The sequence below is a fragment of the Pistacia vera genome, unplaced genomic scaffold (genome assembly GCF_008641045.1).
Source record: "Pistacia vera cultivar Batoury unplaced genomic scaffold, PisVer_v2 Contig394, whole genome shotgun sequence".
In the NCBI taxonomy this organism is placed as follows: Eukaryota; Viridiplantae; Streptophyta; class Magnoliopsida; order Sapindales; family Anacardiaceae; genus Pistacia; species Pistacia vera.
Genome location: NW_022196217.1, coordinates 411,195 through 425,723, shown reverse-complemented (window position 1 = coordinate 425,723; position 14,529 = coordinate 411,195). Strand labels below are relative to the sequence as shown.

The following is a 14,529-nucleotide window of genomic DNA, read 5'->3' as shown; positions in this document are numbered from 1 at the left end:
ACTTATGCTTGACAACTTCTTTTCGCCTGTTTATTTAGACAAACTACTGTTTGATATTATTCAACTGTAGAAAAAAATTGAAAGTAATTTGTGTGGTTGATGTAGATTTTTTGTATTTATAGTTGTGAATAATTTAGGGGTGAAATCAAGTTGAGTCGAGTCGAGTCAAGTGTGTGATACTCGGACTAGACTCGGTTGCTACAATATCGAGTTTAAGTTTAAGCTTGGTGGAACCTAATGAATCTAGTTCGAACTCGAACTCGATACTTAAAAGTTGACTTCAACCGAGTTTTAGTCGAGCTTTTCGAGTTTAATCAAGTTTTAGTTGAACTTAATCGAGCTTTTTGTATAGTGATCGAACACTACTCATGGGATTATTCGAGCTACTCGAACTTGAACTTAACTCAAATAACGTCGAGTCGAATTTGAGCCAAAGTCGAGCTGAACTCGACTCCTAGTTGTGATGAGTGATACTTAGATGATGTTTTGATTGTTCAGTGATTATTAAAATAAAGTAGGTTTTACAATGTTCTAAAAACAGTGTACATTATATTTGGATATCAACCATTACTCTTATGAAAAATTGATACTTTTTTGACGCGCATTGTGTACTTTTTACTTTTTTTTTTTTACTTTTATTCATTTCTAGTAACATGTGCATAAGACAATTGGGGTATTATTGTTTATTTTATTGAAAAGTTTTATATGACTGGACTAAACTGTTTGTATCTCATAATAGTGGAGGTAAGAAATATATTCCAAATCTTACGGACTAAAGGAAAATAATCCATTCTTGACTCTTGAGTCTTGACTAATTGCAAGTGTACGGATTGGCGAGGAGAATTCTGCACAAAAGCATGGAAATTTCCAAGTAATCTCATGTGCCTCCCTTTCTCATTTCCTGGTTTTGCCTAACTTCTATCAATATCTCTTCCTTCTTAATTTCTCTCTATATATAATCACCCTTCATGAACGTCCTCCATTAACGAGAAAAAAAATAAAAATTACATCTCATCATCATCATCTTCATCTTGATCATCATGATAGAGGATATGCCACCTGGGTTTCGGTTTTACCCAACTGAAGTAGAGTTGATTTCCTTCTATCTTCATCACAAGCTTCGCGGTAACGCAGAGGACTTGAACCAGATTATGGACTGGGTTATACCTGTCGTCAATATTTACGATTTCAATCCTTGGGATCTTCCACGTAAAAACTTTTCATCTCTGATATATCTCATCACTTTTTTTATAGCTTAATTAACTAACTTGATTTTGAAAGAAATTAAATGGTTTCAACTTCAATTATTTTACAATGAAAGTAGATCCATTCAATCTACCTCAAATTTACCGATAACTTGTTAGTTTCTTATATCTTTCACATTCTTCAATTTCTCCCTTTGAATTTTTAGAAAAATCCTTTCAAGATTATCTATAACGATCCAATTCCATGTACCAAAAATTTTCATTTCCGCGATATGCATTCTATAATCATTTGTAATTATTTGCAGTTGTATCAATCCGTTGGTATTTAATGTTAAAATTTCGCATTTGAAAAAAAATAATGTTCTATTTATAGTTTATGCCAAATTTTGTATAAATTGAAACTAAGAAAAATAAAATAAAGATACAATTTTATAGGGGTAGATTAATGCTTTTATTATCAAATTTCACGTGTTTATTTTTATTTTTGTTCCAGAATTTTATGTACTCTTTATACCCATATGTGTAAGGAAGGGAAATTCAGAAAAAAAAAAAATAAGAAGAAGAAGATATTATTAGTTAAAAGCTTACGTTTTTTATTTATTTTTGATCCAAATTTCAAAAACCTGTGCACAAAAGCCTGAACAATGGTTCTTCTTCATTCCAAAAACGAGAGTGAAATGCGAGGAGGAAGACCAAATAGACTGCACAACTGGGATACTGGAAAGCAACTGGGTCACCTGGTTTTGTTTACTCTTCAAATCGCGTAGTTGGGGAAAAAAGAACAATGGTTTTCTATAGAGGAGAGCTCCAACTGGAAGAAAACTGAGTGGAAAATGAATGATACAAAGCCATTGAAGGAGAAGCATCCACATCGGTATGAATTACATATATGATTATAATAATTTATAAGCTTTTGCTCTTGCCTTTTCTCTTCTTCTTCTAATTATTTGTTCATGAGATCTAAGCTATAAATCTTTGATTAGCATTTTAAGTTTCTTTGATTAAACATTATTGATTAATCTAATTAGGCATTAATATTAGGGATGTGATTGACTAATCAGAAGCTCACTTTTTTAGTTTTTTGAGAAAACCCTAGTAAATTGAGGTTAGATATTCTGGACTTCCAAAGAGGAAGAAAATCGTTTCTTGAAATTTAATGAGACTATAATTAATACAAGAGTTTGAACGGATCTTCAAATGAAGTTTTTACCTCATATTAAAAAAAAAAAAAAATCTTCGTCTTTATTTTAATGGTTTTATAAAGACCTAAAATATATGATATCTCTCTCCATATATACTAAATATATTTTGTTTCGTCTTTTTTAATATAACCTTATCCAGCTTCATGTTTCCTGCTTTAACAGCACAAAAATGTTTCTGTAGAAATAAACACTAAAATTAAAAATAATAAAGTAGTTTTCTTTGATCTGGGTTTTTATATTATTCTATTATCCTCACCATCTTTGGAATATTGCAGGTAAGGCAAGATTTCAGCTTGTGCCGGGTGTACAAGAAATCAAAATGCTTGCGGGCCTTTGACCGGCGTCCACCACCACCGCCACCAGGAGCAGTAATGATTGGCGAGTCAAGGGCTCAACAAGCTGAAGACCATCGTGGTGATAAGGCAACGGCATCTTATCATCATCAGATCACTAGTTCTCAAATATTAATGCCTGAGATAACAAGCTCACTGGAGAGTTCATCCTCAGGAGACCATGGCCATACCTCTCAAAATGATGAAAGTAACATCATGGCTGTGGGTTCTGATTGTGATCAGCTGTTGTGGGATTTGGATCAATTGGATTGGTTCTGTGGCACAAGATAGAATAAATTAATTTAATGGAGGTGGAGCTGCTACTACATGAAAGAACAAAATCTAATAAGAACAAACTTGTTAGAGAATGTGCATGTATCTTTGGGAAAAGTCAAAATGTGCTTGTCTAGACCCCAGGTAGTATTTTTATTTGTTGTAAAATAATTTAATTATTAGGGTACCATGCTTATCTAATGTTTCTATGTTTATTTGTACATCTTTAACATTTCCAGATATTATGCTCACGCTTTCATGATTTAAGGGTATAAGAAAAAATATCATAATAAGAATACAATTAATTTTAGGGATACGGATGTGATCTTTACATATATTTCTTATTAGGATCTGAACATCTTTGTAAGCATATAAATATAGCAAGTTTAGAACCAGATTAGCAGGCTCATGGGAGAATCTTGTGAGGGTGTCACAAATTTTGTTGAGATGTAGCAAGTTTTGGTTAAACATCTATGATAATACATTACATGCTATATTTGTGATAGTAATCAATTTATCTTTCACATATAGATACAAGGGTTTGAATGAATCACATCAAAAAATTATCGTGTCTTTTATATAATTGATTATTTACTTTTACATGTTGTTAATCTCGTAAATTTTTGTTGGTTGCTTTTGTTTTGGTGATGGCTGCCTTGTATATGTTTTGGAGATAATCTTGTATAGACTTTTGTTTTCGTTCTAACCCAAGGATTATTCTGTGATAGAATGTGTACTTGAAGATAGTGTTTTGTATAGTTCTTTTATCTTGATTAGACTATTGTTTTTTTTATCATACTCCAGAGTTTGTCCTACCATATTTTATAAGCCTCTTTATATATTCTTTTTCTCTTTCTATTTAAAAAAAAAAAAAATTGAAAGAGAAAAAGAATTTCCGTGATATTCTGTATGTTATTCACATAAGATTCCAAAACACTATATATGTTCCCACCTCTCTTCCCAAACTTTCTACATCCTTGTTGTATATAATCATCCTATATTTGTTTTTGATATAAAATTTATATAATTATATGTATTTGTTTTAATCAAGGCTGGTATGTACAAATGCCTTTAGAATGTTTTTTTTTTCTTATTACTCAACAGGGAAAAATTAATGAGTTTCAAGAGATAAATAAAAAGGATTCATCATCATCATCTTCATCTTGATCATCATGATAGAGGATATGCCACCTGGGTTTCGGTTTTACCCAACTGAAGTAGAGTTGATTTCCTTCTATCTTCATCACAAGCTTCGCGGTAACGCAGAGGACTTGAACCAGATTATGGACCGGGTTATACCTGTCGTCAATATTTACGATTTCAATCCTTGGGATCTTCCACGTAAAAACTTTTCATCTCTGATATATCTCATCACTTTTTTTATAGCTTAATTAACTAACTTGATTTTGAAAGAAATTAAATGGTTTCAACTTCAATTATTTTACAATGAAAGTAGATCCATTCAATCTACCTCAAATTTACCGATAACTTGTTAGTTTCTTATATCTTTCACATTCTTCAATTTCTCCCTTTGAATTTTTAGAAAAATCCTTTCGAATGATCTTAGAACGATCCAATTCCATATACCAGAAAATTTTCATTTCCGCGATATGCATTCTTATAAGCATTTTGTAATTATTTGCAGTTAGTATCAATCCGTTTGTATTTAATGTTTAAAATTTCGCATTTGAGAAAAAATAATGTTCTATTTATAGTTTATGCCAAATTTTGTAATAAATTGAAACTAAGAAAAAATAAAATAAAAAGAAACAATTTTTATAGGGGTAGATTAATGCACTTTATTATCAAAATTTCATGTGTTTATTTTTGTTTTTGTTCCAGAATTTTATGTACTCTTTATACCATATTTGTAATGAAGGGAAATTCAGAAAAAAAAAAAATAAGAAGAAGAAGATATTATTAGTTAAAAGCTTACGTTTTTATATTTATTTTTGATCCAGAATTTTCAAAAAACCTGTGCCACAAAGATCCTGAACAATGGTTCTTCTTCATTCCAAGAAACGAGAGTGAAATGCGAGGAGGAAGACCAAATAGACTGACAACTGAAGGATACTGGAAAGCAACTGGGTCACCTGGTTTTGTTTACTCTTCAAATCGCGTAGTTGGGGAAAAAAGAACAATGGTTTTCTATAGAGGAAGAGCTCCAACTGGAAGAAAAACTGAGTGGAAAATGAATGAATACAAAGCCATTGAAGGAGAAGCATCCACATCGGTATGAATTACATATATGATTATAATAATTTATAAGCTTTTGCTCTTGCCTCTTCTCTTCTTCTCCTAATTAATTTGTTCATGAGATCTAAGCTTATAAATCTTTTATTTTTTAAGCATATTTAAGTTTCTTTGATTAAACATTATTGATTAATTCTAATTAGGCATTAATATTAGGGATGTGATTGATCTAATCAGAAGCTCCTCTCTTTTTTAAGTTTTTTGAGAAAACCCTAGTAAAATTGAGGTTAGATATTCTGGACTTCCAAAGAGGAAGAAAAATTCGTTTCTTGTAAATTTAATGAGACTATAATTAATACAAAGGAGTTTGAACGGATCTTCAAATGAAGATTTACCTCATATTCAAAAAAAAAAAAAATCTTCGTCTTTATTTAATGGTTTTATAAAGACCTAAAATATATGATATCTCTCTCCATATATACTAAATATATTTTGTTTCATCTTTTTTTAATATAACCTTATCCAGCTTCATGTTTCCTGCTTTAACAGCACAAAAATGTTTCTGTAGAAATAAAAACTAAAATTAAAAATAATAAAGTAGTTTTCTTTGATCTGGGTTTTTATATTATTCTATTATCCTCACCATCTTTGGAATATTGCAGGTAAGGCAAGATTTCAGCTTGTGCCGGGTGTACAAGAAATCAAAATGCTTGCGGGCCTTTGACCGGCGTCCACCACCACCGCCACCAGGAGCAGTAATGATTGGCGAGTCAAGGGCTCAACAAGCTGAAGACCATCGTGGTGATAAGGCAACGGCATCTTATCATCATCAGATCACTAGTTCTCAAATATTAATGCCTGAGATAACAAGCTCACTGGAGAGTTCATCCTCAGGAGACCATGGCCATACCTCTCAAAATGATGAAAGTAACATCATGGCTGTGGGTTCTGATTGTGATCAGCTGTTGTGGGATTTGGATCAATTGGATTGGTTCTGTGGCACAAGATAGAATAAATTAATTTAATGGAGGTGGAGCTGCTACTACATGAAAGAACAAAATCTAATAAGAACAAACTTGTTAGAGAATGTGCATGTATCTTTGGGAAAAGTCAAAATGTGCTTGTCTAGACCCCAGGTAGTATTTTTATTTGTTGTAAAATAATTTAATTATTAGGGTACCATGCTTATCTAATGTTTCTATGTTTATTTGTACATCTTTAACATTTCCAGATATTATGCTCACGCTTTCATGATTTAAGGGTATAAGAAAAAATATCATAATAAGAATACAATTAATTTTAGGGATACGGATGTGATCTTTACATATATTTCTTATTAGGATCTGAACATCTTTGTAAGCATATAAATATAGCAAGTTTAGAACCAGATTAGCAGGCTCATGGGAGAATCTTGTGAGGGTGTCACAAATTTTGTTGAGATGTAGCAAGTTTTGGTTAAACATCTATGAGAATACATTACATACTATATTTGTGATAGTAATCAATTTATCTTTCACATATAGATACAAGGGTTTGAATGAATCAATTTATTTTTACATGTTGTTAATCTCGTAAATTTTTGTTGGTTGCTTTTGTTTTGGTGATGGCTGCCTTGTATATGTTTTGGAGATAATCTTGTATAGACTTTTGTTTTCGTTCTAACCCAAGGATTATTCTGTGATAGAATGTGTACTTGAAGATAGTGTTTTGTATAGTTCTTTTATCTTGATTAGACTATTGTTTTTTTTATCATACTCCAGAGTTTGTCCTACCATATTTTATAAGCCTCTTTATATATTCTTTTTCTCTTTCTATTTAAAAAAAAAAAAAATTGAAAGAGAAAAAGAATTTCCGTGATATTCTGTATGTTATTCACATAAGATTCCAAAACACTATATATGTTCCCACCTCTCTTCCCAAACTTTCTACATCCTTGTTGTATATAATCATCCTATATTTGTTTTTGATATAAAATTTATATAATTATATGTATTTGTTTTAATCAAGGCTGGTATGTACAAATGCCTTTAGAATGTTTTTTTTTTTTTATTACTCAACAGGGAAAAATTAATGAGTTTCAAGAGATAAATAAAAAGCCACAAAGTATATGTTGAAGAAAAGGTTTTTGATGATTTTATTCCATTATTAGAGATTGAAGATTTTAGTCTCAAACAGCTCAATCTTTGAAGAATCTTACAAAGATGAAAACTACATAAATTAGTCTAGTAACAAATTGACAAGAGAGCTTTCTTAAATGAAAAACTATATAAGATTTTATTAAGTAATTCGGTATGATGTGGCTGGACTTTTGAAAATCTAAGTACACATTAAATCAAATAGATACATTATGTCGGATTAAAAAAATATGGTTCTACATATACAAACTAAATATACAAATTTATGTATACAAACTAATACGATACAACTTTTTTATTACCACATCATTCATCATATAAAAAATAAAAAAAAATTATGGGTAAATTTTTTTCAGATAACTAGTAATTATATTAAAAATAAAGAATGGACATAAAAAACGGGGAGAACCCGAAGCAGGACGCCCCTAAAGCACAAGCAAGAGACGTTGCACAAAAAGAACAAAACAGTCCAAGGGAAACAGTACTTTACACACTCACCCACACCCCAAGAGCAACCAAAATCAGCAAAGGGGTTTTCTAAACAAAATTGTATTGGGTAAATTGTGAAGAAAAGGAAAACTTGGAATATAAAGTGAAAGACATTTTGGTATTTAATTGAAATTAATGATTATTATAAGGGTACAATAAAAGTTGGTTATTTTTTTAACACGCAAAATATGGTCATTTTTGTCTAATTCCTAAGTTTTCTAACTAATTAGATATACAAATTTAAATATACTTTTGACATATTTAATAAAATTCTCATGGATAGTATCACCAACCTCACATGATATTTAGATTAACTATTAAATATATCCTTTATAGTCATAAACTTATCTATAACCTCCCAAATAATTACTTCAAACTCAAAGAATTTCTCTAATCTTCACTAACTCCCCCTGTAACTATCTATAGACTCCTAGATTTATAATAATAAGAGCCAAGGACTCCCCCCTTCTTAGATTAGATGAAAGTTTTAATGAAATTTTGAAATAACATAAATTCTCTTACCATTAGGAAACAATTAGTAACCTATTAAATTTACAATATTACGAGATAATAGATATTTGCCAAATTTCTTTAGTTATCGTTTATATTAATCCTAAAAACTAAATGATGATAAGATTATGTTATTTCAGAAATTTTAGGGGAAATTTTGTAATTTAATCAAACTTCATAGCGCTTAACGGATTAACTCATCAAAAAACAATAATTAAAAGTTAAAAACAACTCTTCTGGATTAACTGGCGGTAAATCTCACTTAAAAGAAGAAATAAAAAAACCCCCTCGCAGTCTCTTCTGTTTCCGATTCTGGAAGTTACCGATCTCTCCCTCTCCCCTTCCAAAAATGGCGATGACGATTGAAGGTACCTCCTTTCTCCTTTTTCGTTGTGCTTTGAATTTGTTTTTTTCTAAATTTGATTAAAAATATGCATCGAATTATCAAGTTAAGGCTATCATCTGTAGCTTGATCTCCTTGTAGTTTGTAGATGAAAATATTTTTATGGGTTTTCATTGAATAAGGTTCAATTTAGGTTAATTAACACTGTATCTAGGGTTTGTGGTTGTATTTATTGGCTAATTTTGACTTGATGATGTTTGGTACTGATTAATTTCTTTTTCTGTTGCATTGTTGATCTGGGTCTGGGACTTCAATTCTCAACTGGTTATTGTCCTTTGCAGTGTAAGTTGAGACTTAATGCCATTTATTTTTTCTCTCTGTTGTACTGATTATGTCAAATGAAATGACCATTTTTTTTTTCCAGGCTTGCTGGGCTTGCATTTATGTTTTCAGCTAGTATCTTGCTACAGATTCTGGTATGTTTAGGTATTTAGATTGGTTTTGAGCTTGTGGTAGTCTTGTGTTACTGTAAATTATTCTAGCATTAGTTTAAATATGAGCTTTTTGTTTTTATGGAATGCATTTTTATCTATGGTGTGATAGAATTCTGGTTTCATACCCATTAAGTGTTATAGAATTGCTCACTTTTTTCTATTTTCTTGAGAGAAGTGAGATTTAGATTTACTTGTGCCTTTTGGGACTCAGAATTTCTAATAGACATATGCATACTTGGTTTTTTCTAATCGTTCTAAGCTGTTTGAGCTTTCAGCTGAAGTTACAAGTAGCTCAAGCCTGCTGAATATGGTCAGCTGAATTTATGATTGTGATTTGGGTATTATGCCATACAAAGTGATGATAAATAATGTCTATATGCTAGGAACAAAGTACTTTTCATCCATGTAAAAAGATTTCAAACTTGTTCAACCTGTCCTTCGTTGAATTGGTATAAAGTTAGTATGATTTTTCACAGTCTAAATTTGGGGAATTTTTTTAAAATTGAAACACTATTAGATGGAGAGACAGGAGGTAGTGTTGTTAAAACTGAGAACGAGAAAAAAAAAATCTTGTTTATGTATAAGATATATTCATATATTTCTTTGCTTGCTTAACTATAAGCTTGATTATGTAGCCATTGCCTGCGGTAATGCTTTAAGTCTAGGACTGTCAAGCATGTGAGCAGAGATTTGAGTCTTTGTTAATGATATTATGCAGAAACGATAAGAGTTACGATTAGTTTCAAAATGCTGGTTCCATGACCTTGTTAAAGAGACCAGCATTTGACAACAACTTTGGTTGTCAATCTCAATCTTCATTAGTTCTTGAATTTGATTTTGACAACTTTGTTTATATGACCCTTTATGCTGAAAAAAGGTCAACACAGAGAGAAAAACTAACAAGAAAAAATAAGTTAACTGCTGACATAAAAGCTATACAGTAATGACTAAATCTTGTGGTAACATTTAGGAGTAAGTTGGAATTGCTAACTTTCATGAACAGCAATGATTGATTGATATGAAAGTACATTAGGACTTAAGATGAGTTAATTGGGCTTGTGAGTGACCGGTTCAATGCTACAAATTTAGGACTAACAATCACAGGAGCCCAGATGTGAGTCCTGATACTTCAAAAGTGGCCTGCATTTGACTGAGTTCTTTTCTCAATCCTATGTTCTCATTAGGCTCTTGAGTTTTGACCTTGAAAAATTTGTTTATATGACCTTAGGGAGACAACACAAAAACAAGGTTAACATGAAAAGAAGTGTTAGCTGTGAACATTAATGCCAGCGAATCAAGGCTAAATTTTTGTACCGTTTTGAAGTTGAAATTGTCAACTTTATGAATAGGAATGATTGTTTGATTTGACATGCAAATGAGATTAATTAAGACTTAAGATGAAGTTGATTAGGCTTGTGGGTGAGCTTTGTTTTCCACAAAACTGAATGATGCATATAGACAATGAATGGGTTTATAAGTTCCTATCTTATGTCTTCATATTTTAGAGGTTTGTAAGTCAGTGGGGAGTAAGGTGCTTGTGTTTTTATCTTCAGTGATGATGTGGGCTTTTGGGCTCAAAATAAGTGTGGAATGTGAATTGTGAAGATAGATGTAAATGTGTTATCTTACTTCTGGATAAGGTTCCATTTTGTGAATCATAGGGTTGCTGGTTGTTAGGGAGTTTAATGTGTGCCGTCAATTTGGACTTCCGATCAAGCAGGATTGCAAAAGTGGGATTTTTTTTTTTTTTTTTGGGTAATTCCTGTTGAATGGACCTCAAGTTTGACAAGAGAAGGAAAGTGAAACTTGATGTATGTTCTCTTGGTAACATGGGTCAACTTGGGATTGGGTGCAATTGTTATCATAATAGGTGTTGTCTTGTCTTCTAAGATGTTGGTCAAATTTATGCTATAAAGCAAAGATTGTTCTCCTTGAATACAAAAAATTGCCACAGTTTTGGAACTGGTAATCATAAGGATTGAAAGGTGGTTTTTGGGTGATCATCACTTTGAATTGAACTGCTTGCTTGGTTTCTTTCTCAGAAATAGAACCATCTGAATTGATCTGTTCTCAATAGCCATGGGATTATTATTTTTGGAAGGATAATCCCAAGACCGGTTAGCCAAAGACCCCGCCCCTGCCCTATCACGTAAAGCCGGAACGGAATTAGAAAGGTGGTGGATTCACAATCCACTGCCTTGATCCACTTGGCTACATCCGCTATTGATATAGGTAAATTCTTAGGGCACTGTGGTTGACCCATGAACTGGGAAATTTCTGGCTGATAGAGGTTGGTTTTGCTACTACATGATAGGCACCTTTGTTCTCACTGATTGTTGGGCAAGCTTGGAGCAGAGAGATTGTATACTTATGTGTATGTTCTGTTCTCTTAGCAAATCCAGGATGTGGCCTGGTTTTGTAAACTTTTGCTATGGTTGGGGGTTTTTTTTAACTTAGAAGTACTTCTTCCTTTAGTTGCACCAGTCTTACAGTTTTTTTTCTTCTGATGATGAAGTAATAAATCTAGAATTAAGAAGATTATTTTCCATCCTGTACAATGAGGAGAGTAGCAGGTTTCAAGAAATTAATAGAGTCTAGTATCTCATGTTAGCTACTTGCTATGTGTAAACTCGTTCAACTCAAGCTGCACGAAAATAAAATTCTGACTTTCCAGAAATTATGTAATATGTGATCATATTAAACATTCTGATGCATCTCGCACTTATTTTGCTCACTTTGATTGGTTTTTATTGTTTCTCCTTGACATCTTTCAAATGAATTAGTTATCCAAAAAATAAATATTGATTGTAAAGTAGCTACATATGGAAAAAGTTAGCGGAATAAGAAATTAAGACTCCCCACTTATGGAGTACATAGTGGAAGTTGCTTGTTGCATTAGAAGGATGCTTTTTTTAATTTGTTCTGACCCTCACAGTTGTGTGAATGATGCAACTTCAAATTGGGAAGAGTATAGGATGGAACAAAAATAAAGTTGCAATCTATTTAAATATTCCTATTATCTTTTTTATTGTTAATTTCATGTTATTTTCCAACTCTTTTTTGTTTTTGGGTGTGATGTTAGGCTTGTGCAATATACAGCAACTGGTGGCCAATGTTGTCAGGTGAGTAAGAGTATTACGGCTTGGTCTTTTTTCTGATTAAACACCGATGGTATTTGACAGATTATAAGGTAATTCTGCTGTTATTGCAGCTCTCATGTATGTGTTAGTGCCTATGCCTTGCTTATTCTTTGGAGGTGGATCTACTCAGTTTCTAACTAGCAGGGATGGTGGAGGGTGAGTCCAAATCTAAGCTATTTTTATATCTAAATGTTTTAGTTGAGGTGCAAATCTTTGACAGTAAAGTTTTTATGGGGACAGATATTGTCTGATTAGTAAACTGGAATATTTTCTCAATGAACAGAATTTAGACTGATGAAATTTTCTTTGGGGCAGAGGGGAAGAGAGGGCATGGGACTTTTATATTACAATAGATGGATTTGCTTCATTAGAATATCGAATTTTCATTTGTCTTGACTACCAAGGTTACAGGGTCCAGCAGAAGCCACCGGTTAAGAACTTGTTTAACATTATAGAAGATTTGATGGTGTTTAGGTATCAAAAATATAAATGAATAAATACTGAATCTATATTTGTCTACTAAGAAAAAGGGGACATCCACTTTTATTGTAATGAACAACTTGCTCTTTGCTCTCATTTTCCTTTAACTGGCCTTATGAGCTTAAGATTAAACTCATCTATTATAAAGAACTGAGCAGCATTCTAGTTAATTAAGCTTCAAATTTTTGCAACTGCATTTGCTTCTTTTTTTTCTATAGAGTCTCATTGGTGGAAGGTTCTCTTTACTGTTCTGTTCGTCTCTTCCATTTACTGAGTTTTAATTTTTTTTTTAAATATTTCCCCTTGTATACTTGGCGTTGCAGTTGGATAGATGCTGCTAAGTTCTTGACAGGAGCATCAGCTGTAGGAAGCTTAGCAATTCCTATTATCCTTAGGCATGCACATATGATTGAGACGGGTGCTATGTTCATCGAATTCACATCATTCGTCATATTTGTATGCACCGTCTTGTGTTTTCATCGAGCTAGTCTCGAAGATGAATGGTGACCAATAACGCGCATACATCGTTGATCAGAGGACCTATTTATTATGATAGGCAGGAATATAGAAAAGAAAATGAGAAACTTTCACGCTGTATATATGTTATTGGTATATATATCTTTGAGAGGCAGTTGATAATTTGATTTGTGTTGTCCGTGACTTAATGCTTGACAACTTTTATTTCGCTTGTTTCATTTAGACAAACTAATGTTTGATATTATTCAACTGTAGAAAAAAATTGAAAGTAATTTTGTGTGGTTGATGTATTTGATTATGAGTAATACTACACATATATTATTTTCATACAACATTTTTCATACAACATTATATGGCAAGATATGATTAGCTAATTTAAAGTTAAAATTAAACTTTCACCCAATCATATCTTGTCACATAATGTTGTATGAGAATGATGTATGTGTAGTATTATTCTTTGATTATTTACTTCTTATATTTTAGAGTTAAAACACATTTTTTTTCTTCACCTCCCAATTCTCCTCTATAAACGTGTTTGGAAAAGGGTGAGTTGTGAACATTTGCATTGTTCTTAAGGGGAGTATTATTGATACATCTATGAGGGCGTTTGGATCATATAATGTTTTATTATAGGGGTATATTATATTAACGGAAAGAAAGATCACCTTGAAAATTATTGGAAATGTTTAGAAAATGTGCTTGGTTGATTTGAATAAATTGATGAATAATATGTTTGGTTGGGAGAATAAATGGATGGGTATGTTGTATAGATTATTAAATTGTCCTTCTTTTTAAATATTAATATAATATGATTTATTATTATTATTTTTTGAATCATTTATTTTAACCCCTTACATTTAAAATTTTACTAAAACACTCCAGTAATATAAAACCTTAATTTGTAGCAAAATCACCCCTATTTAGTATTTACCCTAAGCCACTATTGGCATTTAGCCACCGCCGCCGTCGATAGCATTTACCCCAAGCCACTACTGGCAGTTAGCCACCGCCGTCGTCGGCAGTCGACGGAATGGTGCATGACTAGCCGTATATGATCGGTCGTGCACTGACAAAGCCGAAAATGGCCATGGATCACAAATCCATGGTCGAAAAACGGCCAGATTTATGGCCATTTCATGGCCAAAGATGTGGCCGTGAAATGGCCATAGATTTGGCCGTGAAAAGGTCAGATCTTTGGTCGTGCCATTTCATGACCAAAGATCTAGCCTTTTCATGGCTAAAGATGTGGCCATTTG

The 14,529-nt window shown here is 32.2% G+C and overlaps 2 protein-coding genes and 1 pseudogene across 3 annotated transcripts; all 3 read left to right on the top strand.

Moving 5' to 3' along the window:
• The first annotated feature begins 1,013 nt into the window (after positions 1-1,013).
• Positions 1,014-3,271, top strand: LOC116141184 (annotated as a pseudogene).
• An 890-nt stretch (positions 3,272-4,161) lies between these two features.
• Positions 4,162-6,456, top strand: LOC116141182 (NAC domain-containing protein 90-like). The gene is made up of 3 exons (XM_031426711.1): positions 4,162-4,353; positions 4,974-5,245; positions 5,868-6,456. Exons 1-3 carry the CDS (start codon positions 4,185-4,187, stop codon positions 6,213-6,215), a joined length of 789 nt encoding a protein of 262 aa, XP_031282571.1. The 5' UTR covers positions 4,162-4,184; the 3' UTR covers positions 6,216-6,456.
• Positions 6,457-8,567: 2,111 nt separating this feature from the next.
• Positions 8,568-13,557, top strand: LOC116141183 (vacuolar protein sorting-associated protein 55 homolog). 2 transcript variants are annotated; one of them, XM_031426712.1, is made up of 5 exons: positions 8,568-8,707; positions 9,107-9,158; positions 12,259-12,298; positions 12,388-12,472; positions 13,120-13,557. In XM_031426712.1, exons 2-5 carry the CDS (start codon positions 9,126-9,128, stop codon positions 13,301-13,303), a joined length of 342 nt encoding a protein of 113 aa, XP_031282572.1. In that variant the 5' UTR covers positions 8,568-8,707; positions 9,107-9,125; the 3' UTR covers positions 13,304-13,557. The 2 variants fall into 2 exon arrangements, with proteins under 2 accessions (XP_031282572.1, XP_031282573.1); XM_031426713.1 differs by lacking the exon at positions 8,568-8,707 and adding an exon at positions 8,775-9,024.
• The last annotated feature ends 972 nt before the right edge of the window (positions 13,558-14,529 follow it).

Excerpts from the sequence above, each read along its gene's own strand:
- LOC116141182 (XM_031426711.1), top strand. The coding sequence starts at position 4,185 with ATGATAGAGGATATGCCACCTGGGTTTCGGTTTTACCCAACTGAAGTA. Across the intron at positions 4,354-4,973 it reads CAATCCTTGGGATCTTCCAC|AATTTTCAAAAAACCTGTGC; the intron begins GTAAAAACTTTT and ends TTTTTGATCCAG. Across the intron at positions 5,246-5,867 it reads AAGGAGAAGCATCCACATCG|GTAAGGCAAGATTTCAGCTT; the intron begins GTATGAATTACA and ends GGAATATTGCAG.
- LOC116141183 (XM_031426712.1), top strand. The coding sequence starts at position 9,126 with ATGTTTTCAGCTAGTATCTTGCTACAGATTCTG. Across the intron at positions 9,159-12,258 it reads GTATCTTGCTACAGATTCTG|GCTTGTGCAATATACAGCAA; the intron begins GTATGTTTAGGT and ends GTGTGATGTTAG. Across the intron at positions 12,473-13,119 it reads ACTAGCAGGGATGGTGGAGG|TTGGATAGATGCTGCTAAGT; the intron begins GTGAGTCCAAAT and ends TTGGCGTTGCAG.